Source organism: Rhyacophila brunnea, unplaced genomic scaffold, assembly GCF_057557595.1.
Source record: "Rhyacophila brunnea isolate RB1 unplaced genomic scaffold, BYU_Rbru_1.0 scaffold_1, whole genome shotgun sequence".
NCBI classification, from domain to species: domain Eukaryota; kingdom Metazoa; phylum Arthropoda; class Insecta; order Trichoptera; family Rhyacophilidae; genus Rhyacophila; species Rhyacophila brunnea.
The window spans coordinates 4911920-4939292 of NW_028232751.1; the positions used below are offsets into that span (position 1 = coordinate 4911920).

Below are 27373 nucleotides of genomic sequence, written 5' to 3' on the forward strand. Positions count from 1 at the left end.
ACATTTAGATAATGAAGATTTTTGTGAATTTAACTTGTATAATCATAATCTCCAATCAACCAATTCATATATTAATTAAGAGAATTCCATTTTAAAATTACTATTTACCAGTAATTTAAATTAACTGATATTTTATAAATGGATATTTACCGAAAGAAAAGATTGTTAGTATGTTCTGTGACCGGTAGCCCTAAAATCGGCCGAAACACTTACTCACAACCCAACTGGATTATCCAAATTCGACGATACTCGAGATTTTGGATTCGCCTTGCTCGTTTTATATAAGTACATTTTTTTTACATTACGATATATTTACGAATGTATTTAAATTTATTGAGTTGTGCGCCATTAGCATTCAATTTAATCTATACAATTTATTTTGTATCTTTAAAAATGATTATTGATATTAATAATTTCTTACAGCCGTATTCATACAGTTTTGAAGCGCACTCAACGCAGTTAGTGGTTTATCGGCCGAATAAGAAAACTATAAAAAATGAGATGCGTACAGGAATGCGTATGAAAATGAAACATGGCGGCCGTCCACCTCCTGTCAGTCTGACACATGACGGGAGCATACTTATATACATACGTAAAGAGTCGGCAAAAATGAATTCATTATAAGTTTTTTTGTTGGTTAGAATTGTCATTATACTATACTTTATGTAATACATATAATTATAATTGAGAACCCATCAATTTTGTAGATTCGGTAGAGCATTTGCGAACTTTAAACAGTAATTATTGTGCCGTTTAAAAAACACATAATGAATTTTAATCCATAGTCTAGATACAATGCTCCCAGCACTCTAAATGGAAAATTTTACGAAACGGAGCGCTCGATACTTTCACGAAAATATAAAATTAATTACCTATGTAATTTTATGTGTATTTTATAAAAATAAGTGTGTTAGTTTTTTTGTTATATCGCATATTTATATAGCTCAGACGATCAAATTATTTTCCACGAGATTTTATGAACCGGAACGGCGCTCCGGTGCGTTCCGGTGCATTTCGAGCCCTAAATGCTCCCGTGGTTCGATTTCTCATTAAAGACGTCATAAAAAATGCAGTATTTCCCATGGATGAGATGGATTTACGTAGCATTACGATAAAATAGGTACTACATAATAATAGGAGCCTACAAGTTACTGCTTTATTTAAGATATTATATATGCAATTGGAAGCATTGTTTCAAAATATCACCTAAACTGTAATAAACAAGATTAAAATCTCGAACACACTGGTAAGACTGTCATAGGCTGATTGGTATTATCATTTATAAATGACAATAATTAGATCCCTTTTCATTTCCGTATGGCCAGTTAGTCTTCCCTTGTTATAATTCACTTAGCAGCATCCAGTATCCGCGGATCCTTGGATCCTTTTGGCAGTAGCAAACACTCCTTAGGTACTAACTAGCTAATGATCCTAAAATAATAATAATAATTACAAGATAAAAAGAATTTTTTATATACCACGTTTTAAAATTTTCTGTTGAATCATATAAATTTGACAATTCTATGTATAAATAAAAACTTTTTATTGTACTTGATAGAAATACTGAATAAATATAGAATAGGTACTGAAATGTCATTTTGACATTTCAGATTGATTTCCATAGTAACGCACGTATATATTAATAATTTAGTTGCTAGGACCCCCTTAGCAACCAACAATAATAACTTTCCATGCAAAACAGAATTAACTGAAAATGAATAATTCAATTCTGCTTAAAAATGGATAAAAGTATTAAAAGAGTGCATTGTCGTCGCTTTCTGATATATTCTAAAAGTTTCAAATGTCTAGCTAGTCGGGAAGTAAGTTAAAAATCTTCAATCGTCCAATACAAATCTTGGACAAACAAGAAAAAATGTATATTGGACACACAAGTAAAAATCTGTACCGGACAAACAAGAATACGAGCTAATTTTTACGTGCTTTAAATTAATTAAAATCAATTTTTTTTGCATTCCACACAAATTTGAAGACCAAATGACAGATAAAATACATAGTGTATATTATAGTGGTGTCTGTTTATTGGAAGCCAGCGGCAAACAATTTTTGAAAATAGCCAATATACTCGTATTATATTGGATTATTTGTTAGGTTAGGTTAGGAAATCGGCTATGAAAATTACTGCTGTTCAAACCTGGCTTTCAATAAACAGACTTTTACCGAACTAGGTAATATTTTGATACGAGCTTTTTTTAAAAATTAAATAGTATTTATAGCGTTTATATACAAAAATGCTACAAAATAGTTTGCCATGATATCAACCGTAGCTTCTATATTTTGCAGGTGTGGAATATTATTGTGGCGATTAATTAAAAAAAAAAAAAAACAATATTGTGTAACCATAGAGACAGATTTGAAACGTCATATAGAATTAAATATTGTCAAAGGTTTGAAAGTACAAAGTATCGCAAGACGAAGTTGCAAAACTATAATAAGACATTGACATAACTGGCATAAAAATTCGGTGCTTTTAAAATATGCTTGAGGAGGAAGAGATTCCGCCAACTTTCGAAGAGCAGTTCGAGAACTTCGTTAAGTTGGGCCAACTGTGCGAAGAAGATGCCACCGATAAAATAACTTTGCGAAAGAGTGACGTCTGGTTACGTCAAGCAAAAATCGTCGATGACAAATTTATAACTCTCACGGACACGGGTGTACATTTCAACAAGTTCTCGTGAGTGTTTTACGTTACATACTTATGTTTGCCCTTATTAATCCGATGACAATAACAGTTAACCACCTTTTATTAAGAGCATACTTCAGTAAAACGGCAAATAATTTTCAATTATAGGTGCGACGAAATTTCGGACTCGCTGCCAATCGGAGAGCGAAAGTCGAGCTGTGAACACGTCAATTTGTTTTGTGATGGCGTTGGGGGAATTAATTCTTAAATCGTGTAAAGATGACTGAAGATGAGATTAAATGGACGCATGTTGAATTTTTATGACAAATTATGTTTTGTTCTGCACGAGTCGTTTGCACAATATGCGCGTCGCGTAGTCACGATCGTTTTAGACCGTGACCCAGCTGAAGTATAGCCTTAAATTGAGATTATATACAGCACTCTCTAAGTAATCCGCCACCCCAAAAACAAGACAAGTGTCCAATAAGTGAAAACTGCGGATTATAATGCATACATATAAAATAATATGGTAAAAATTAAAACAGGTAGGTATTTCGTCAAAATAGTTTTTTTTAGAAATTTGTACTAGCAAATTACGGTTTTATTTATAATCAAAATTAAATATTAACTAAATTATACATATTTATAAAATATTAAACAGTAAATCACTTGACACAACCAGTTGTTCAGTGAGGCAGATATTCTTGAATGGCTTAGGATTCCTGGCTTTCCCTATGACCAAAAGCTTCATTTTGTGTGCCCTGGTTACATTGTTGCACGGCATAATTGTGATGCGGTCCTAGGGCACTTTCCTCCCTGGTACATTACTTTCTTCGCGATGAACTTACGTTTTATGAAGGAGAAGTTTACAAAATAAACCCGTCTCATCTGCGTTGTATACTTTTACGCGGTGGACTACTGAATTTTACAATCGAATCTAATACCGGCGAATTATAGAGCTTGATTTTGTGCTTTGAACTAAACAACAAAAAAATAGCGGTGGATTATAGTAGTTGTCGGATAATCGAGCGGCGGATTACTGAGAGTGTACTTGTTATTTTATATTTATCTACCTATCAAGAATACTATTAAATAGATTCACGTCTACATTAATAAGTCGTCTCTTGACTCTTTGGAGTGTATTTATTTCTCAAATTGCTCCATTAGGTTAAATCGATGACTCTTATCGGTTTTATCACATAAACACGCAGGTACCTGCCTTCGGCGCTAATAGGTTTGAAGGTCATCTTGCCTAAATAAAATATATTTGTCATTAAGTGTTAAAAATATATAATTTTCTGATTGTTTTTTACACATAGTGAAACACACGCATATGTATGCTATGCACCAGTAGCGAAGGGTGGAGGTAGACTGTTAAAATCCGCCTTAAATAGTGCACATTAAACTTTGTTAGTCATACGTATTTGTTTTTATTGAACTACAATAATTTACAGATGGCGTTAGTTAGTTTTTAAAAATCAAAAGAAATCCTGCCTAAGCCAAACCGTAATAGTTTTGGTATACTTTGGGCGATACGACAAATTCGTGCACATTTTTTCATTCATACTTATTTGCTTTCATTGGATTAAGAATACGTCATGCTACACATATTGTTGGTTCATCTTTTTTAATTCATTAAGCCCAGCCTAAGCCAAACTATAATGGATAAAAATATTATTCTATCTATAAAATATCCAAAGTTGTGTATGATTTAATTGCAATTTTATAGATAGACGGGTATTTTTTGACTATTATCTATTATGGCTTGGTTTTCGCACGGTTTAATTGAATTTTAAAAACTAACCTACACCACCTGTGTGTAGTCTTATTTCAAGGAAAAAAATACGTTTGACTGACAAAGTTTATTGAGCACTCTTATGGCGGATCTTAACAGCCTACCTCCACTCTTTGCCACTGGTATGTACGCAATGTATGCGAGTCGATCCGCGTATTGTAATAATATTGACTTATTTATATAATCACTTGATTATAATATATTATATAAAATAATTTATTTTGCCAACGAGAGATGCCGTAAGTGTAGATAATTACAAAACAATCTGCAAAGGTTTTAAAAAATATACCACAGCGCGCCATCTGTCTTGACGTAAATAAAGGTCGGATTATGTTTCAAATAATTCTCAATTTTTTCATATGGACTTTACGTCACGTAGCCCCTCCCAGTCTATCAAATTGTATGAACTAAGGTAAGCTCCGATCGCAGAGCCTAAAACTAAATAATTAATAATTAGATAATTCAAAAAAATAATTTCTATGGTGTTCAATCGAATATTAATAAATATAGACTGTTTTTAAAAATAAAAAGAACTTTTATCTAATGATTTTTGATGTGTATAAATGTTTTGAACAAATACATAATTTAAACTGATCGCTAAATTTTATGTCGTCAGTGAGTTTTTGAAGTTTCATTAAATTAGTGTGTCGTTGTCATAAGTGTGTACCTATTCATTAGTAGTAATATCGTATTGTCATCACATTTCTCGTAAGTAGGTATACCTGACTATTCGTTACTTTAACTGACGTTCGTTGCGTGTTCTTTTTATCAGATCTCCAGAGCCTACCTCTTTCTAAAAGTCACCCTTCGCCACTGTATATTATTAAATAAATAATTGAAGGTTTACCTTTGTCTAAACACGTATAGGATGTACGCATTATTAGTTTTCTATAGTTTTTTTTTTCCGACCATCGGGTCTATTCTATACAAAAGGCTGCTTTCGTCCGCTTAAACCGCTAACTAGGGTATGTTTGTATCAAATTATTAACACGTATTGTAACAATTATAATTAGCCGGTATTAATTGTTGCAATAAATGATATATTTTAACGGCATGCCCCATGCCTGTGCTAAAATTTAGAGCATGGGCGATAGAGAGAGAGCGAGAGAGAGACTTTTTCGACTGATTAACTGATTACAATACAATTACAATTATAATATTTCAATATAAAATGTACGTAACAAATACTAACACATTATCACGTTAGCGGTCGATAGTCGCCTTTTGTATAGAATAGACCCGCTGGTCCGATCCTAATAGGATCATATGGGCCTCCACAGAGTAGAGGTTTGTATTAACAGATTTTGTTTTTTACGAGAAATGGATGCCAGCCACTTGCTCAACCTATTAGGTCCACACCCTGACTCACACACAAATTGAAAAATAATATGTGTACTTGCCACACCCAGGATTCGAACCTGAGACCCACGGCTTGATAGTACAACGCTTAATCCGCGCGGCCACCGTGGGTGTAATATATAAATTTTAAAAAAAATCTATAGTTAATAGATAGACATTGTAGTTTGCTTGCTGGTCAATTTCGGGTCAGTAAAACTCTCTATCTCTACTTTTGTCTTCGAATCATCTATTTTTGGACCTTTACGGCATTCACGTCTGCGGATTTACTCAACAATAAATATGAGTAGAGTGTGTACGTAAGTAGGTACATAAATAAGCTATTATTCGAAAACGTTTGTCGAAAAACAAAATAAATAAAAAAAAAAATACGAACCCACATAGGTAATGTAAGTCACGGATCGTTGGTTTTTCGGTCGGCTCTCGCATTTGCAAATCTTTTCCAGTCGATAAGATAATTTTGACGAAGTAGATTCCGCGAATTCCCGACCGACGTCTTCCAACTTTATCCCGACGCCGGAACGCGAAATAAAGTTCTTTTTTACGTTTTCAAGTTTCGTAAAAATATTTTTACATCTCTATTGCCTCTTTCGATTGCATATATCTGTAGTAAGATGGCCCACGGTGGCCGCGCGGCATAAGCGTTGGACTATCATGCCATGGGTCCCAGGTTCGAATCCTGGGTCTGGCAAGTACACATATTGTTTTTCAATATGTGTGTGAGTCAGGGTATGGACCTAATAGGTTGAGCAAGTGGCTGACATCCATTTCTCGTAAAAAAAATCTGTTAATACAAACCTCTACTCTGTGGAGGCCCATATGATCCTATTAGGATCGGACATGGTCGAAAAAAAAAAAAAAAAAAGATGGCAATACCCGATATGTCCGTTTTTTTTTTTTTTTTTACAAATTGAGTTAGTATGTATACTACCAGACTCGTCCAGGTGAGATCTACAAGCTGTCAAAATATGGTATGTCTAGGTTCGGAGAAATAAGCTGTGTCAATATGTGATTTGTCCATTATTTGAATTTCTTGAGATGGAAAATTATGATATGTTCTAAAAACTATGACTTATTTTGGCTTCCTACATTTTTATAACGTTTTTATTAGGTCGTATTCGTATTTGTCCGGTGGTTGTTTATCCGGTACAAATCTTGCAATTGATTTTTAACTAACTTCCCGACTAGCTAGACATTTGAAACTCTTAGAATATATCAGAACACGATGCCAATGCATTTTTAATACTTTTAGCCATCTTTAAGTGGAATTGACTTAATTTTCAGTTAATTCTGTTTTGTATGAAAAGTTAATTCGGAAGAAATCCGTAATCCAATCCACTATTATTGGTTGCTAAGGGTCTGGGGCCGAGCAACTAAATTGTTAATATATTATATGTGCGTTACTATGGAAATCAATACGAGTGTTAAAATGACATTTCAGTATTATTTCTATCAAATACAAATTTTTTTGATCGTTTAAGCTAGTCAAGTCAAGTTTATATGATTCAACAGAAAATTGAAAAACGTTGTATATAAAAAGTTCTTTTTATCTTGTAATTATTACACTTTTATCCCAAATAAAAAGGCAATTTATGACATGTATGATAATATATCATATTTGGTCACCATTTTTGTAATTCTCAATTTGGCAGAATACGATATGTCTCTAAGCCTGTACTCACTACCCTGTAAAGCTACCCACAATGGAAGAGGCTCCAGAGTTTAACGAGTTAGAAGATTTAGATCCAACCAGTGGTGATGTTTAATGTAAAACAATTGTAACAGAATTCAGTTCACTGCTTGGAAATAAAATGTATTAATTAACATAGAAGGTTTAAAAAGAATGTAATTCTTTTTCGATTTTGCGATGTCTAGTTTACTTCCGTTATTCTTGGAGGTCACGTTGGATTATATTTGAATTATATGTAGATATCAAGCCCTCTGCATGAGCCGATTTTAGTGAGTAATGTATTACCAAGTGCATAGCCAACACGCCAGTGTTGCCATAATATAATTTATAAAAACATCGCTTGTAAAATTATAACATTGGGATAAATACTCGATATCTGGCAATAATACGACACGCACACTGTCACACATATTTTCGAATAACCCAGGAAAGGGTCGCGGAGGAAGCGTGAAGGGGGCGAGGCAAGTGCGTGAAAAAGTTCGTCATGTTTTGAAGGACAAACACATGCAATAGCTCTATCCATATTTTTCTATAATCTAAGGTAGATATCTACATACTAACCGAATTAATTTAACCAAATATGTTTGCCGGTCACTCGCGAGTTTTGAAAGTTGCAGGTGTATTTTTAAATGTATCTAAAACTGAGAGCTCGCAATACTGTCTATTGAAGTAGAGATGACATTTAAATTAGATTTAGTGGCATATATTTTGGTAGTAATGTGTATCGATACAACACATTTCTTAAATATTGGAGTCATGAAAGAATGATAAAAAAATACTGTATAAAAAATGAGGCGGCATTCTGGCGCTGCCTAGGGGCGGCATTTTGTCTAGGGACGTCACTGTATACAATACAACAACTTATCCTATTATAGTATGAAATAATATACAAAAACGTTGAATAAAACCTTGTTCTATTAATATGGAGCCTAAATAAAAATAGTATCCCTTCTAAATTACTTCGGGGTACGCATTCGTTCCACTCACTTGAATCTCGGAGATCATGTTATTATTTCGTATGCTTTTAATGGAGACAGTGTTTCCGTGAAGAATGTAAGGAGATTGCTATCGTTAGAAACTGCCAAAATGCGTATTTCTCACAATAAAATAAAAATAAAAAAGCGGTGTGTGTATTTATGTACGCGCGTTAGAAGTTATACTTCTTTGGCGTAACAAAATAAAATAATCGTACACCGCGTTAGTCAAAATTCACATCAACCAAAAATATTCCAACAGTTAGAAAATAGTTTTCACATAATTTAAATATGTAATACCAAACAAAAGTAACGTACCTATCACACTTAAAAATATAAGCTTAGTTTTGACAGCTAATCACATATAAAAAAAGAGTTGGTGCAATTCACAGTGCGAAAGAATATTTTTCACCAAGCAAAATAATCCGTACTCCTTATTCTATGGTCACTATGGTCGGCTATGATCACATCATTGCGCGAGACGTCATGTTTCAGATCTATCAAATAATAAAGTTTGATATAAGATAGAATTGACGTTTTAATAGTCCTATATCAATAAAAACTAGAATTAAGGAGGGCGGCTTATTTGAGTGCCGCTGGTTTATTTCTAGACACTTTAACTTATATCACTAAATAAATTATTTAATTATTTCTCGTTGTTTTTATTTTATTTTGGCCAACAATAATAAATTCGTTTCCTAGGCAACGGAACAATTCTTCGTACATATAATAATAAATTCGCTGCCTAGGTAACGGAATAATTCTAACCTATATTATATTATACTGTGTAATCGTCACGATTGCATTATCATACTGTGTCCTAAAGGCAGTGCGTTCGGCTGATAACCGAACAATCGTGATTCGAATCCAATCGAGTGCGAAATAATATTTTTGAAATTGTTAAATTCCGCTAGATAGTTAAATTATTAAGCTTTTTTCTATTTCCTGAACAATTTTCCCAAATGCAGTTAGCTGGTTTGAAGATTAAACAGTCGTATGGCTTTATATTAAAATTTGTAACAAAAAAAGTTTACTAACGTCTTATGATAATTATGACGTTTGCGCGCATGACGAAAAATGATTAAACTTTATAATGACACAATTATCAATTGTCCTACAATGATTTTTCAGGTTTAAACTCCTTCCTACCTAGCTGTCTGCTGAATTCTTTATTTTCGACTTACCAAGTAAATACGTTCGCCGTTAAGCGGGTTTTTTATGTACTAACTACGTCACTAATGCTACTACCCATTTTTCTAAATATATATTTTTATATGGAAGAATATTATTTTCTTATATTTAACAAGAAACCTTTTAGTGGAGGACGACTTAAAAATACAAATTGTTATTTTAATGTCGCTGTTTTAATTTCTATCACCACTTAAAGGCTTGCGTTTTAACGTCTTAATTTTAAAACAGATAAACACTGACTGTGCTTCACGAAATCTAAATCGACCGAATTTTAATTTTAATTAGTCTTTAAGAGTCCACATGCCAAACGTAGTTCAAAATGAGATTTTATGGTATTTACAGAGCATAACCCTGGGCATTCCTTAAATGTTGTAGATAATCCTTTATATTTATTTTAAACATTTGATGACTGCATAAAGTATTTTATTACATAAAACAGTATTCTTCTAAACCTCTCGATCTAATGTTTTAGAATATAGTCATATTTCAGTACATCCATGTGCAGTGGTGTTAAGATTTTTTAGATTTATTATTTTTTAAACGCATTAGTAAAATTTATGTTGACATTATTGTAGTGACATATTTACGATACAAAATTATATTTATAATCTCTGTGATCCCAAATTTGACAAGAATTAGGCATTTTATTATTCAAAAAATGGGCACGATTAACACATTTGAAGATAATTCTAAAGATACTGATTATAAACGATGTCTATGACCATTCAAATGTGATACATATCATACGAGAAAATGATTGTTTTATAATAATTATTCACCTAAGAATAAGGTAGTATTTTTTTGAAATGCGCCATTTCTATTGGCATTTCCCAGTAGTTAAGCTACAACATACGGCCGTAGCACTAAATTGACAAACGATAAATCGTCACTGTTCTGGCAGAAAACACTAATTCGAAAAAATGACATATTGAGTTAGTACCAAAATGTTCCTTATTTCAAACTTTACCGTCTGGAAACCTTCTTAATAAATAGACAGTCTTTATTTTAAAGTCATCCTTTTTACGATTATTTAATAAACTCACATGATAGACCATTATTTCAAACATTTTAACAACTTAAAAGTCAAATTACTCAAAACTAGTATTCTCCAGTTAGTGTGTTCTGCCAGAACAGAGACGAAATGAAGTAGGGAATAAGATCATGTTAACGTGCGTGTTTGAACATGTATCTAACCGGAAGAAAATCGTTTTTCTTTAAACGGTACATACATACCATAAAGTCTCCATTTTGACCTACCTACGTTGGGCATATGGGCCGTTAATCCAAATAATTAAATGACGATCAGGACATCTTAGCGCATAAGGCATGTACGTGGACATAGACAAAAGTTTCCAATCAAAAAAAAATATTTCATAGTTTATAATATATTATACCATAGAGTGGTGAAGGGTGACTTTTGTAAAGAGGTAGAATGTGGAGATCAGAGAAAAAAAGCACACTTGTCAGGTATACTTACGGGAAATAAGAAGATGATACGATATTACTACTGTTGAATGGGTACACACTAATTCGATGAAATTTCAATAGCTCACTGGCGATATAAAATTGAACGATGAGTTTAAATTATGTATTTTCATAAATATTTATACACATCAAAAATCGTGACATAAAATTATTTCTTATTTTTAAAAACAATCTACGGCTTAAAATGTGATGCTATGTGATTAAATACCAAAGGAATTATCGTTTTATGTTATCTAATTATTAATTATTTTGGACAAAGCTGCAGCCATAGACAATAATATTATGCGCAAAGGTTTTAAGCTAAGCCGTCGGCGCCTACCGTATTGCATACATTGCGATAGACAGCCTGAAGTCGCGCCCATCCAAAAAAATATCAGCCTTCCTCGCCGAATAATCCGATAAATACATTAAAGACAGATGGCGCACTGTGGCATATTTTTTTAAACCTTTGACAGGTGGTTCTGCAATCTGTATGTGTATTCTGCATTCTTACATAAACGACAGATGTCGTTAGCAAATTAAATTATTTTTATAGAATACAAGTTATTATTTAAATAAGTCAATATGCATTTTTTTCTTTGTTAAATAATCGTCTAGTATGGAGTCTTAGCCAACTCGGTTGGTACAACTTGATAACCGAAGGTGATTTAATGCTTTTATTACCGACATTTAATAAGTGTGATTATGCGATGTTGTCAACTTAAGCTAGGCTACTTCTTTAGGCGGATATATGGGTCGTATAAAAATATATAATATTTTTAATAATTAATATATATATTTTTTTTAATTTATACCCGCCAGATACAGTGTCGCTCACTTTTTTCATAATAAAAAACGGGTTGACTTGGCAAGAAATACCGAAATAAGACTTATTATTATTATTATGATTACTAGTATTATTATGTAAAGCGTGCAGAATTATTTCGAAACAATGTAGCTATTTTTAGTATTTTATACTTTTTTTTTTAAAAGATTCTCCACTTTTTTTATTATTTGTGCACTATTAATAACATTTTCTGTGAAGCTTATAGGTATACGTTATTATAATATGCTTAATTATAATGGTTTTTAGGGTAAGTTTATTTGATTTTACTCTAGAACTCGATTTTATGTCTGCTATGTACCAAATATCCACATCCGTTATGCAAGCATAATAAATACCGTGTCGTAACGTGGTTTCAAAAAGAGATGGTTTAAAAATCGTAGTAAATCAAAATCAGATAGGTAATTCAACTAATTTGATCAACATTTGATTCATCATACATAAGCAACGTTACCCACAATTACAATTAAGTACTTCTATGCCCTATGGCAGGGATGGCGAACCTATGGCACGCGTGCCACTAGTGGCGCGCGAGATAATTTTGGATGGCACGCCTTTCATTTTGAAATAAAAAGAAATCACTATTTTATACATCTTTAAAAAAATAAGATTTACAAATAAATATATAAGTACATACTGATATAATATTTAAAAATAATGACGACATAGCCATGCGTATTTTCTTCGGTTTTTCATATTATGTTTACCAATCGATGCGCAAACGGAAACGACGAAATTCATACATAAATGACAAATCGTATTGTATAAAAAATTGTTGGGCAAATCCTTTTCAAGAATAATTATTACGTTTAATATAAATATACCATTGCATAGATTGGTCCTAAGGATCGGGGAATTAAAAATAAAAGTATTCAACCAACTAACCTTATGAAATTAATTATCGGCAGTCATTCAAATATGATAGCTGCTTGTTATTTTGCCTCACACATAATTTCTAAAAATGGAAAACCGATCAGTGATGGAGAATATAATATGAAAGAAGAGTGATTAAAATGCTTCCACGATCTCTTTGAGTAATTTGAAGACACTAAAAAATATACAAAAAATAAAAGATATGCCTTCGGCTAGGATTACGGTGAAAAATAGAATATCAAGAACTCAATTGTAATTTTTAAACTTTTTTAATAGAATTCTTAAAATTTTTTTTTTAGAAAACTTTAAAAAAAAATTTTTTGCCATGAAAAACTGCTTGGCACGTCAGACAGTCAAAAAATATTATTTGGGAAATTTTGGCACCCGTACGTAAAAAGGTTCGCCAACCCTGCCTTATAGATAATCTTGTCTTCTGACTGACATTTTTCAAATTATTATCAGTTATCTTACTAGAATGTGTGTAGTTTAGGTCTCTATAATAGACTCTCACTATAAGGTTCTGAAAATGGCTACAGCTGTTGCTATCTACTAACACACGTATCAATAAAATATGAATAAAACCTGAATTGCAATTCGCTCAAAACTAATAAATCAAACGTAATGTAAAATAGAATAATTATTATGACTTGTATTTCCACTTGTAATGATTCAGAATATTCCGTTTTGAATTATTAAATGCCAAATAAATCAATATTTTGTTTCGGAGATTTATCGAATTTAATATTTCATTGGCATATTTAATATGAAACGGTTGCAGCCACAGTAGTTTATATCAGCGGTATATCAACTCTTTTACGCGTCCGTGCCAAAAAAAACTTGAAAAACATCTTTTACAATGGGTGGCGTGCCAAAGGATAAATACGGTCGAACTCGATTATTACGATCTCGGACATAGCGAGATCTCGGATGTAACGAGGAAACATTAGATGACATTTTTAGGTTTATGATTTTATCCATACATTTATTCACTGTTATAACGAGCAACTTATCGGATATCCCGAGCTAAAATACTGTTAATGTGTCGATCGTTTAAAAACATTTCGACCCTAAGCAATAAAATCCGATCGGACAGGATGCCGCCGGAATCGGATAACGTTTATGACACTAGTTAAGTGTCTAAGTACCTAATTGGTGTTTCGCCGACAATAATGAAAAAGTATCCACGCATATGGTTGAAAAATCCAAGGTTTGTGAAGTCCGTATGTACCTACCAGCATTCATTACAATAAACAAAGTCTTTTGTAGTTTGTGAATGCCATGCTTGTTTCGGGGATTTTTATGATGGTTTTCAGATTTTCTATTTTCTACTTTTTTTCGACTTTTTGTTTACTGTGACCGCTCATTTAAAAATACCTATTCTCTGATATAACGAGTAACGCTTATCACGAGCAAATTCAGTCGGTCCCATCTTCCTCGTAATAACCATGTTCGACTGTACCTATATATATAAAAATCATGAATTAAGAACAGCAGTATTAATATAGAATAATTATATTGTCATCCCTGTTCTGGCAGAAGACACTAATTCGAAAAAATGACATATTGAGTTAGTTATACCAAAATGTTCCTTATTTCAAACTTTACCGTCTGGAAACCTACTTAATACATAAACAGTCTTTATTTTAAAGTCATATTTTTTACGATTACTTAATAAACTCACATGATAGACCATTTCAAACATTTTAACAACTTCAAAGTCAAATTACTCAAAACTAGTATTCTCCAGTTAGTGTGTTCTGCCAGAACAGAGACGCTGTATTCTACTAAATAACCACACCTGATCCCCCTCCTTCCACCGTACGTGATATAGAACATAAAATTTAAACAATGAAAACAATAATAATTGCAATACAATATATAAGTTTACCAGTTAAAAAATTCCATTGAAACGTGATGTCTGTACCTACATGTACATGAAGATTGTTTATTATTTGGGAAAAACCACACAAATGCGGTATTAATTCGTTCACAAGTACTATGATAAATAAACAAGTAGTTTATTAAAATAAATAAATTTTATTTGAATTTAAATATAATATATCCTCCCAAAAACAGATAATATTCCCCTTAGATGTGAATGGAGATTTTCTTCTTTATTTATACAAATATCGACATTTTAATATTGAGGTATACCCAAATACCGGTTTCTATTATTGGCATATTTCTCCAATATTGCAATCCTTATTGTGAACCAAAATGCAGGTTGGAACATTACGTGGGCGATTTCTCACGGCTCCCACCTTCTTTACCTCCCTTCTCATCTTCTAACATTCACATTCTCACGTCCTACCCTACCCCATCAAGCGGATTATCTTTCAACGGAGGAATACTGAAACTCTTTCATCAGAGTAGTACTTATTATGAGAATTAATATTTAGTTACACTTTTTACACGACATCGTGATAGTATTCTTAGTAACACTGTACAGCTGTGTGCGAAGGGTGGAGGTAGGCTGTTAAGATCCGATATAAATAGAGCACATTAAACTTTGTCAGTCATTCGTATTTGTTTTTATTGAACAAAGACTACAATTTACATTTGGTGTTGATTAGTTTTTTTAAAATCAATTAAAGCCTGCCTAAGCCAAACCATAATAGTTTTGGTATACTTTGGGTGATACGATAAAATCTTGCACGAAACTTATTTGTTTTCGTTGGATTAAGAATAGATATTACACATATTGTTCGTTCATTTTTTTTAAATTCATTACGCCCTGCCTAAACCAAACTAGAATAGATAAAAATATTCTTCTATCTATAAAATATCCAACATTATGTATGATTTAATTGCATATTTTATAGATAAATGATTTTTTTTACTATTATGTACCATGGCTTGGATTAGGCAGGGTTTGATTGAATTTTAAAAACTAACAAACACTATCTAAACATTGTAGCCTTAGTTCAATGAAAACAAATAAACATGATTGACAGAGTTTAGTGTGCACTATTTTAGTGTCGCATATTAATAGCCTACCTCCACCCTTCGCCACTGCTGTATAGCTATAATTGTATTTATTAATTAAAATTAATAATATGTTAATATAAATATATATTTAAAAAAAAAAAACTAATAAGGTTTCATATGTCTAATCCAGACCCGGGTATCTTATTCACGTCGTAACCCTCATGACTGAAAATCCCTGTGTAACTCTGTGATTGATACTGAGACCTTTTGGATCAGCCTTCTTCAATTTTCCATGTCCTCTTCAAGCCTTGTGGTGAATCATATCACCAGCGCGTTTACTAACGTAGATGCGCTGATTTTGATGCCCCGCTTTGCTTATAGTCCAGTCAATGAGTGCGCAAAAGATGGGTGCAGAGTGCATGGAATATGTCACAATTTTTGACTTCAGGACTTTGTTAGGAGTAGTTATTAGGTAAACATATTAAAAGTCCCCGCCCCTGGGAGGTGAGCCAAGGGCGGGAGGGGGGTCGAAAGGTCCCATTCTTTGGTTTTTTGCTTATATCTCGTAAACGGTGCATGTATAAAATAATTTTTAAATAAAAATAAAGTTAATTAAATTTCCTATAAAATTGTTTCTATATATTATATTTGTCGAATTCCCAACGGTTTCCGAGATACACGTAGTTTAAAATCCATAATTTTCAACGATAATGTGCATCCAACGAGCAAATGAGCAAATTGGCTGCCAATCATCGTTGAAAATTATCGATATTTTCAATAACGTGTATCTCGGAAACCGTTGGGAATTCGATAAATATGTTTAGAAACAATTTTATAGAAAATTTAATTAACTTTAATATTTATTTGAAACATTTTGTTTCTGCATGCACCCTTTCCGAGATATAACCAAAAAACCAAAAAATGGGACTTTTCGACCCGCCTTTAGCTCACCTTCCAGGGGCGAGGACTTTTAGTATGTTTGTCTACTAACTACTCCTAACAAAGTCCTGAAGTCAAAAATTGTGACTATTCAATTCTTTTATTTTAAATAAAATGTTAAATACAACGAAAATACATGTATTTATGAGATTTACAAATCCATTTTATAAACATGATTAAGGAAGTTTTTTTTTAATTATTAGAAGTGCTGAATGAGCAAGAATCTTATACAGCTGTAGATATTTTTGATAATACTGGAGTATTGTTGACCTTGACAATGTTGACCAAAATAGAATTTACGAGTTTATAAAATAAACAGTTGACGTTTCAAACAGTTTCCATTTAGTTAGAAAAATAATATAGCAATCGAATAGGAAATAGTTCATCGTGTGTTTAAAGTTATACATACCCATGGCCCCCACAAGGGGGGCTAACAGGGCTTTAGACTGGGGGCCCGGGCTCAGGAGGGACCCGTCGAGGTGAGTGGACCAGATAAGTGAGATAAACACACATCAAAAAACAATTTCCAATTGTGTATCAATACTCGACATCTCCATAATTCAAATAGATGTATTAAAATAAAGCATACACATTAATTTTACCGCGTACACCATTTGGAAAATGCTACTACCTACTACCTTAGCGATAGGTAGGGGGGCCCGCCAAAGATCCTAGCCTGGGGGCTAGCTTTACGATGTGTGGCCCATGGTTATACCTACAAATATTTAAATAAATATATATATATGTTATATTTGAGAAAGGATTGTAAGTAAAAACACTTTTATATTTCAAAGTGCGTTGAGTTAGTTGTAAGTAAATTCTTAAAGAATAGTTGTTAAAAAAAAGAATGTAATAATTGTTGTTAACGATGTCTTAATAATAATAATTATTCCATGAGAGTTAACAATCCTCTAAAACACTCCAATAAAAAAATATCTTCTTCCGAAATTTGTTTACAGAATTTTACCGAAACGAAAAAAGAATATTATCTAGACTGTTGAACATTTTAAGAAATAGCTCCGGCACTTTTCACATTTTCTTTCGCTCTCCGATGTGAAATCACGTAGCATATACAAATTTATTTTATTTATTTTACGAATATACCGTTCACAACAAAAGTGGAGATTTAAAAAAAAGTTGAATTTTTATTTTCCCTAATTATGGATTACCGCGGAGAAACTCTACATCTTCACAAAAGAACGGATTTCATCATTATTTTTGGCAAAATATTTGAGAAATCGGTTTCCTTTTTTTTTCGTAGCCATTGACGATAATTAAAACATGGCTGAATGATGAAAGATATTATGGTAAACGGAAAACAATTTCAATAATATTTATATAACAAAAATAAATACAATATAAAAAATACAAATTTACATCATATTTTTGAAAGAACTTTTATAAGAATTTCCCCCTTCGTGTCGGGCTTTTTCAGATTCATATTCCAATGTGCAAGGTACTAACTAGCATATTATCATAAGAAAATAACTGGTTTCAAGTGAGGTCACAATATATCTTTGTAATTTTCTCAATACTGTGTGTTTCTGTGATTGTTTTACTACGTACACTATATTGTAATTAGGTTCCAAGGTCTGTTTTAGTGTTAAATATTTTTAAAAGGGTGTAGTTTTAAAAGTTGGCTCAGGCGATATAGGTAAACAAGTACCATTATTTGCTTTAAGCCGCAAATACAGTATTTGTCATCAGCTATTCACTATTTCACTATATTATAATATTTGAGGCTTTCACGGTTGTTTTTTATAGTATTAGATTTTTGGGTTTCCACCGTGTGTCCTTCTTCCTTCTTTACTCGACGTTTCGGGCTAGTTGCAGAGGCCATTATCAAGAGATATGTTTTATCTTGAATATATAGTGTAGGTATCTCTGGTCGTAACGATTGACACATTACTCTGAGCAACATTCGCTCTTAGCTAATCGGATTCCTTATTTCTCTATACCTATTTTCTAAAACTCTTTCTTTAAGCACTAAGGTGCATGGTTGCTACATCAGTCCCGTGCAGCATTGCTTCGGGACAAGAAAGTGTAGCACAAAAATATTTTCATTCTGATACGTTTATAGCGTCATAGAAAGCAGCTGTGCACAAACCGCGGCTGCATATACATGGCGGGTGGAGATGGGGAAACTCAAATCATTGTTCGCAGTCTATTAACACTCCCATTACTGTAATGTCACCTCAGGTCACCCAGTCCATTAAACTGTAAATAATTCAATTAATATACACTTCGTAATCTTCATATATCAGCTATTCGTAGAAACATCAATATTACATCTAATTAAAATGTTATTATCTTCAAAATCGATGGCATTCTCCAGTAAATATATATTATAATTGATCAATCTCCATCAAATTTCATTCACCTGTCATAAATTATAAATACACACTGCAAACAAAGCGTCGTATTCTATTATGAACAAAGGCAGCGCTATCTTTAGATCAATGAAGCCTGAGCATATCTTTTTGCACAGGCAACGAGTGGTCCACTGTTCAGCTGTCAAAATCAGATCCCAGATTTCTTGACATATTGATTCGTCATTTCTCGTTTCAAATTTAATTAGAAAAAAATCTCAAATCAAATATATTAATAAATAATATACATTCCTGTTATTCGTCAGCTGTCAAAGTCAGACTAGACGTTCACATAAAAACCGGTGGTAATATCGATTTTCAAAAAATAATATGTAGCATTTATCTATGTATTACATTTTTAGAAGGTGTGTTAATGCTAGTGTTTTATTTATCATGTAACTTATCTATTCAAATCAAACCATTTCCTGTGTGAACATGACAGACGCGTCAGTATGAGCACTCTATGGAACAATGACAGGTCATCCATAGACAACAATAGTAGGGGCGAAAAAAGTAGGACCAGTCGTTGTGAATGTATCGGCTTTCTACTTGAGTCGGCAATGACAAAGGACATACCTATGTAAATCTAAAAGTATATCCGACAAAGAGAGACATACTCAATTATGAGAAAAAGATACGGAAATAGTATTATGTTACTTGTAGACTGTAAGAATGTATGGAAATATTCATGTGATTTTAATTGAGTTTTGATGCCTAAAGATAAATCAAATAGTAAATAATGATGTTGAAACCTTATTAGACTTATTTATATTGCCAAAAGAGGCATTTCCCTTTTACCTACTGTAGTATTATCAATCTCATATGGTAACCCATGGTAACATCACCGGAACGGATGGGATTTATTAGCTTCGTAAATGGAATGTTAAGGGCTTTCCGTATTCGGTACTCGAGACTGACTATAGAGAGAAGACTGTCTGTTAGCCTTACGCAGAAGTCAAGGCTTTCACAGGCTAATTCCGCTTATCATGCCTCTTCGGTTGAGACAGTAAAAAATATTGTAATTATCCTAATTTAGTCTAACCGTGAAACTATCTAATGACTTTGATAATTTATTTTGATCAAGCATCTACCACAGAAATGTATACCAACTAATTTAATTTATTATACGGATAGTCCGGACTTAAAACCTGTTTTTCGCTAAATAAGTGTAGGTACTTCTGGATGTTTGTAATATTCTCATTTCTTTCCACTTTGATTGCACTAATTGATGAGTACCACGGGCCTTGCGTGGTATAAGATGCCGAGAGGAGTGGCGTGAACCCTTTGAAAGGGCTGTTCCACAGCCAAATTATCTGGATCACGATCCTCAACCATGACGTTTTGAGAAAAAACGTAGAAGAATTATTCCATTCACTGTTTTTGGTTCCAGAGTTTGGACCTGAAACCCCTTTTGTGCATTAAAACGCGACCGCTGTCGACAAACTATGATTATTATTATCTATGTCTTTGCAAATAGAATATTGTCAAGTCAAAATATACTGACATGCAAAAGCAATTTACAAAATAATTCAACTTACGACAATTATTTTGTTTAATATTTTTCAATGATAAGCATATTTTAAATATATTCAAAGGTAATGGGGAAGTGTTTATCGGAGCCTGCGATTATCTGTATTAATGGCACCCAACACGAGCAAGTCAGCAGCTATATCTATCTCGGACAGCAGGTGTCCATTGACGGAAGCATGCACGATGAAATTGCTCGCAGAACAAAGCTGGGATGGAGTGCTTTCGGACGTCTGAATAGTATATTCAAGAGTGACCTACTATTGTGTCTTAAGCGTAGGGTGTTCGATCAATGTGTTCTACCCGTGCTCACGTATGGCTGCGAGACGTGGACCCTCAACACGAGAGATGTCCAAAGGCTAAGAGTCGCACAGCGAGGCACGGAGAGGTGTATGTTGAGCATCACGCGAAAGGACCGTAAAAGAAACGAAAGGGGTTAGGAAGCAGATAGGAGTACGCGATGTAATAGACGTTGCCAAACAGCTGAATGGAGATGGGCGGGGCACATTGCTCGCCGAAAGGACAGCCGCTGCACAAATGCCGTCATCCAGTGGTACCAAAGGGGCACAAAACGGCCACATGGTCGCCCTAAAAGCCGCTGGATTGACGAACTGGTAAAGTTCGGCGGAAATACGTGGCAGCGAACGACACAAGATCGAGAGAGTTGGAAGAAGCTTGGGGAGGCCTTCATCCAGCAGTGGATTGACCCCGGCTGATGATGATGAAGCATATTTTATTACCAATTTCTTACCACTGGAAGAAAAGTCTAGTTAAAACAAGAGCCGAAACATAAAAAAAACATCTGGATTAACGAAATACTTAAAAATGTGCTCGATAATGCAGCGCACAGAGCCAAGAGGAGTTAAAGCGGCTTGGAGAGGGTTTCAGCCAACAGTGAATAGATTCAAGCCGATGATACCTTATATTTTAATTTTAATCAATGTTATTCATCACTCAATCAATCACTAAATAATAGTATCACCGTGGATTCTGCACACCCCAAGTTCTAACGCGATGACGTCAAAAAACGACCGTTTCCGGCCATTAATCAAAGGTGGTAAACAGGTGTTTTGTACGTGTTTTCCGTTGCTAAACGTTAGTGCTCTATTTATATAATTGGAGTAAACGAATACATAGAAGAATGTATATAAAAGTGCAGGCAGTGAAACATCGATTGATTTTATCTGGCTAGTGCCACAGGTGAGATTATCCCATCATCCTTAGGTATCCCATTATTATTTATAGTTATCCAATAAGAAAACACTCATTAATAAGTATATAAAAGTATTATCATGGTATAAACGATACAATTATCGGTTTTATTTCATAGATCTTGTAGTCTAAATTCTAAACCTATATGGTTTGTTATTTCGTTGTAAAGGGTCTTTCAATAAGGACGCTCGATATTTAAATAATGCTATACTTCAGTTGAGGCATGGTCTAAAAAGATAAGTGGCTACGCGATGCGCGGATTGTGCAAATGACGCGTGCCGAACGAAATATAATTTTTCAAAAGAATCCAACATGCGTCCATTTAATGTTACGTTTATTGTTATATGACTAATAATAATAGTATATTCATTGACATGTTTTCTTTTTTAAGTACATACGTAAAGTTTTTTAGTCATCTTTACACGATTTAAGAATATTTTCATCCGACGCGATGACAAAACAAATCGACGTGCGGACACCTCCACTGTCCGTCTCTGATTGGTGACTAGTGAGATTTTGTTGCACCTACTGTTGAAAATTATTTGCCGTTTCACTGAAGTACGCTCTTAATAAAAAAGGTGTGTGTGAGATATCCACTCATTTTTTTTTACATAACGTCGTCAAATGTCCGCCGCTGCTTTGATTGGTGGCACGTATTCGGAAGGTCCAATCTTCGATGACTTTGTCGTATAAATCTGGCTGAATTTGATGTCAATGGCGTTCGTTATATTCGACGTTGACGGCATCAATTCTTTCCGGTTTATTCGCATATACATGCGATTTAAGATAGCCTGAAAGGAAGAGTCTAAAAGCGTGAAATCGCACGATCTCGGTGGCCAGTTCACGTCGCCATGATAACCATATCCTCAAATCCCTCGTGCAGAATGTCCATCGTGGCATGCGCTGCGTGGCACGTAGCGCCGTCCTGTTGGAACCGCATGTTTTAGGCCACAAGAAGTTGCCTATCATCGTTCTGTTAGTAGCGCTCGCCGTTGACGGTTATGGCAATGTCAGTTTCGTTTTGGAAGAAGTACGGACCGATGATTCCGCCATGCCAAAATCCGCACCAAACAGAGAATTTCTCGCAGAGCGTTGGAGCCTTAGATTATAGAAAAATATAGATGGAGCTATTGGATGTGTTTGTCCTTCAAAACATGACGAACTTTTTCATGCACTTGCCTCGCCCCCTTCACGCTTCCTCCGCGACCTTTTCCTGGGTTATTCGAAAATATGTGTGACAGTGTGCGTGTCGTAGTGTTGCCAGATATGGAATATTTATTCCAATGTTATAATTTTACAAGCGATGTTTTTATAAATTTTATTATATTATGGCAACACTGGCGTGTTGGCTATGCACTTGGTAAAACATTACTCACTAAAATCGACTCATGCGAAGGGCTTGGTTGGAGCAGACCGTTTTTTGAGTTACTCCGCTCCAGCTCCGCTCCGGGACCTAATATTTTCTCCGGCTCCGCTCCTGGTATTATATGTATATAAATGTTAAAAAAGTAGTTTTACAATAATCGTCATTTTCATTATTAATTCTATTAAACAACATTTCGCCAGCAAATCGTCTCTCATTATTTGCCCCTTCTGTCAAAAAAGTGAGGTTATTTATCACTCGGCAGTGTTGCTATATTCAAAATAATTCTAGTGTTGCAAATTGTCAAAATATACTATTTTCATTGGACTTTAGGACGAAAATTTAAAAAAAAAAAAAAAATCCGGAGCAGTGGAGCACTACAAATTTTCGATGCTCCGGGTAAAATCCTATTGCTCCAATGCTCCGTGCTCCTGCTCCGAGCTCCGCTCCAACGCTCTGCTTTCTCGGGATGCATTTGGTGCTGGTGTATCTAATGTGTATTGGTATCGCTCCTAATCCGACAATTTTGATTTTTGACAACGTCGAATAGTCGACTCGGCAGGACGATTGTGGCGAGGACAAAAATCACGTATTGCGCGGAACGTTTCTCGAACGGAGCACTGATTTTGATAATACAATTTGATGATTTTCACACGTTGTTCAACGCTATAACCTTCCATGATAATTTGCCATACACTATTAAACAATTCACAATAAATTTGACAGATGTCACTTTAACAACATGTCATTTATGAACATTTAAAAATCGAGCGTCCTTATTGAAAGAAAGACCCTTTATATATTATAATATTCATCGGTTCTACAATCCGATATGGACCTTAGCAGCAGTGACGTCCCGTGGGGGTAGGCAGATTGAGCGTCGCTTGGGGGCGGCAGTTACTCGAAGGGCGGCAAATCGAAGGAAATCATTTTGAATATATAGAAATAGCTACCTAAACTTAGTAATAACGAAAATATCTTTCCATTAAAAAAATTCCCTCACTGGTTTTGTCGGGTTGGCGATATCTAGTTTACTTCCGTTACCCTTCGACGTCCTACCCAGAAACAACACGTGCAGATTTGCGAATAATTACTCTGATATTTTGTTAGTAATGTATCCTTAGTCCTTACAACACATTTCTTAGATATTGGACTGATGCAAGGATGATAAAAAACGAGGCGGCATTTTGGCGTAGCTTAGGGGCGGCATTTTATCTAGGGACGTCACTGCTTAGCAGCTTCATGGACAGGTTTCTAAACAGATTTTAAACGATAAATAGATGTCAGCCACATACTCTGAATCCAAACACACTTAAAAAAAACAACGTGGTAATTCGAAACAGAGACAAACACGTCATGTCTCGTCCATCGCTGACGCTGATAATTTCATTTGAGAAACCGCTATAAAATCTCGACAATTTTAAGTAATATTCGAAACTTGGGAAATTTGATACTGACAATAAGTGTCGCAATCTTTAAATCAAATTAAAATATTTTTATTCGGTACATTGGTTCGATCGCGTCACGGATGCTCGAGGCAGTGAGCAGCACGACTGTTCTTGTCTTGATACAGTCACATGGATTCCGTCGTCGTAATCGTCCCACTGTTCCCCACGAGCGATCTTGCAGGATACATTATGTTTTCCCTATGCTGCGAAACAGGATAGTTATATTGTACTTATTTAAGAAGTACATAAGTTAGTGCACATATTATATTGCATGTTACCAGAAAATTAAAAGTATTTGAATCGATTTCAAATCGAAGGCGAAATGGAAATAATAATATGTATTTGAATGAGCGATTGAACGATTTCTTCCCATCATCAGCCTGAATATATCCACTGCTGGATGAAGGCCTCTTCAAGCTCCTTCCACTTCTCTCGGTCCTGTGCGTTGCGTTGCCACGTACTTCCGCAGAACTTTATCATTTCATCGATCCAGCTGCCTCTAGGTCTACCTTGCGTACGTTTTGTACTTCTTGGATACCACTAGATGACTAGATTTGTCCAACGATTGTCTTTTCTTCAAGCTATGTGTCCAGCTCATCTCCATTTAAGGCTTTTAATAAACTCTATTACATCGCAAACCCTTGTCGGCTTCCTTATCCACTCATTCTTCTTTTTGTCCTTTCGCGTTATGCCCAGCATGCACCTCTCCACACCACGTTGTGCTACTCTAAGTTTCTGGATCTCTCTTATACTTAGGGTCCATGTTTCACACGCATATGTGATCACGGGAAGCATACACTGGTTGAACACTTTGGGCTTTAGGCACAGTGGTAGGTCACTTTTGAAGACATTATTCAGGCGGCCAAAAGCACTCCAGCCTAGCTTTACTCTGCGGACAATTTCATCAAATATACATCCATCTATAGACACTTGTTGTCCTAGATAGATGTAGCTTTTCACCTGTTCGAGCTGAGTGCCATTGATGAGAATCTCTTTTTGGCCCGCAAAGCAGTTGAACATGACTTTCGTCTTTGTTACATTTATTTTCAAACCTACTTTGTTGCTTCTTCCCATATACATACTTACATTATTTGTATGTAGATACCTTAGACTATAAATACATCTAGACGCCACCCATTGCATTGCTAAATGAAGCTGCGTGCCGTGCGTTTGGTTTGTGGGGGAGCGAACGCATTCGTATTCAAATGTTCGAGACCATAGACCATTTCGCTAGTGCGAGCACTTTGGGCGAGCTTTGGACGCTCAGAATTAAAATATATTTTTTAATTCTTTTACGTTATATTTTATAGTATTTTTCAGCGGTCAAAATGAAAACATTAGGTAAAAATATCCATAATTTAAGTTATTTAAAGAAACACGGTCACTTGATATTAAAATATATAATAATATGCAAATAAATTATCACGAACATGTATCAACTTACCTATGAAACGTAATACCATCTTCTTGCTTATCAGTACGGCTACCACATTTTAATACAACACACAGAACCATCTTTTCTACTTAATCAACTAAAAATATTTATCACTGACTTTATGTTTAACACAAAAATTAGCAATTTTAGCAACACGGTTATCGACGCTTAGTTAAGCAATAAGGTAAGATTTGGCGGCTACACGGTAGCAAACCATCTCCCACATCTGTAAACCTTTTATCTTACTCTAGCGCGTGTCGCAGAGATTATAAGGGTGCCGAATACTTTCTCACTCGCACTTATGCATCGTTTTTGTTCAGGCCTTGGTAGATACAATGTTTTCCATTCTAAACTTACGGTGCAGATGTGCATGTATAAAAACGCAATTTCGATAGAAGCCGGACATACAATATCTACGCACTAACCCATATACCGATGTACTATCTCCACAGAAAATGGGAGCTGACCTTGGACGAGTACGTTGAATTCCTGCGGATGTTGTGTGACGAGGCGGGCTTGAGCCTTGTGGAGGTCAAGGACAAGATGGCGGGGTGCGGGTTTCCGCAACCGAAGAACCCTCCCTCGTACCGGCGGCAGCTCGCGGAAGCCAGAGGATGGGAGATACCGACTGACGAATAATCGGCGAAAGCAATGCAGGCGTGCATCAAGCACATCATTTTCCCAACGATACAAAATTAGCTGAAACAACACTATGTTTACTTAATATAACTATAGTCCAATTAAACCGTGTTTTATTTTATATAATAATATATTATTATATTCAGCGTATTCCATATTCAATTTTCTAAAAGCTTGTATTCACATTCAAATTTCGTTAATATTGACAATCATCTTTGTTCCAAATTATTTATGTTTGAGTAAAAATGGTTTAAGGATCCAGTGGGTCTATTCTATACTTATCGACCGCTAAAGTGATAAAGTGATAAATATTATTATTATCAAACTTAGGGTAGGTTTGTATCAAAGTATTAGCACTTATTGTAACAATTACAATAAATTAGTTGTAATTGTTTCAATAAGTGCTATATTTTAACAGCAGCAAGAGAGGTGCCGTTAAAATATAGCACTTATTGTAACAATTACAACCAACTTATTGTAATTGTTACAATAAGTGCTAAAACTTTGATACAAACCTACCCTAGATAACTGCCGTAGCGGCCGAAAGCAGTCATGTGTATAGAATAGATGCGCAGGTTTTTTTTGCATCAATTTCAAACATTTAGGCTCCATTCAATTTCTCAGGTGAGAAAATACAGGGAATCAATGAAATACAATTTATTTTATATATAGTGAACTTAGATAC

At 34.4% G+C, this 27373-nt stretch overlaps 1 protein-coding gene across 1 annotated transcript; it reads left to right on the top strand.

The window, feature by feature from the left end:
- The first annotated feature begins 2495 nt into the window (after positions 1–2495).
- On the top strand, positions 2496–26688 carry LOC147079396 (tubulin polymerization-promoting protein homolog). The gene is made up of 2 exons (XM_085960395.1): positions 2496–2692; positions 26502–26688. The coding sequence occupies exons 1-2, from the start codon at positions 2496–2498 to the stop codon at positions 26686–26688; spliced, it is 384 nt and encodes a 127-aa protein (XP_085816521.1).
- The last annotated feature ends 685 nt before the right edge of the window (positions 26689–27373 follow it).

What these genes read in the sequence shown, in the direction of transcription:
- LOC147079396 (XM_085960395.1), top strand. Translation starts at nt 2,496, where the DNA reads ATGCTTGAGGAGGAAGAGATTCCGCCAACTTTCGAAGAGCAGTTCGAG. An exon ending in GTACATTTCAACAAGTTCTC is followed by an intron (nt 2,693 to 26,501) that starts GTGAGTGTTTTA and finishes CTATCTCCACAG; the next exon opens with AAAATGGGAGCTGACCTTGG.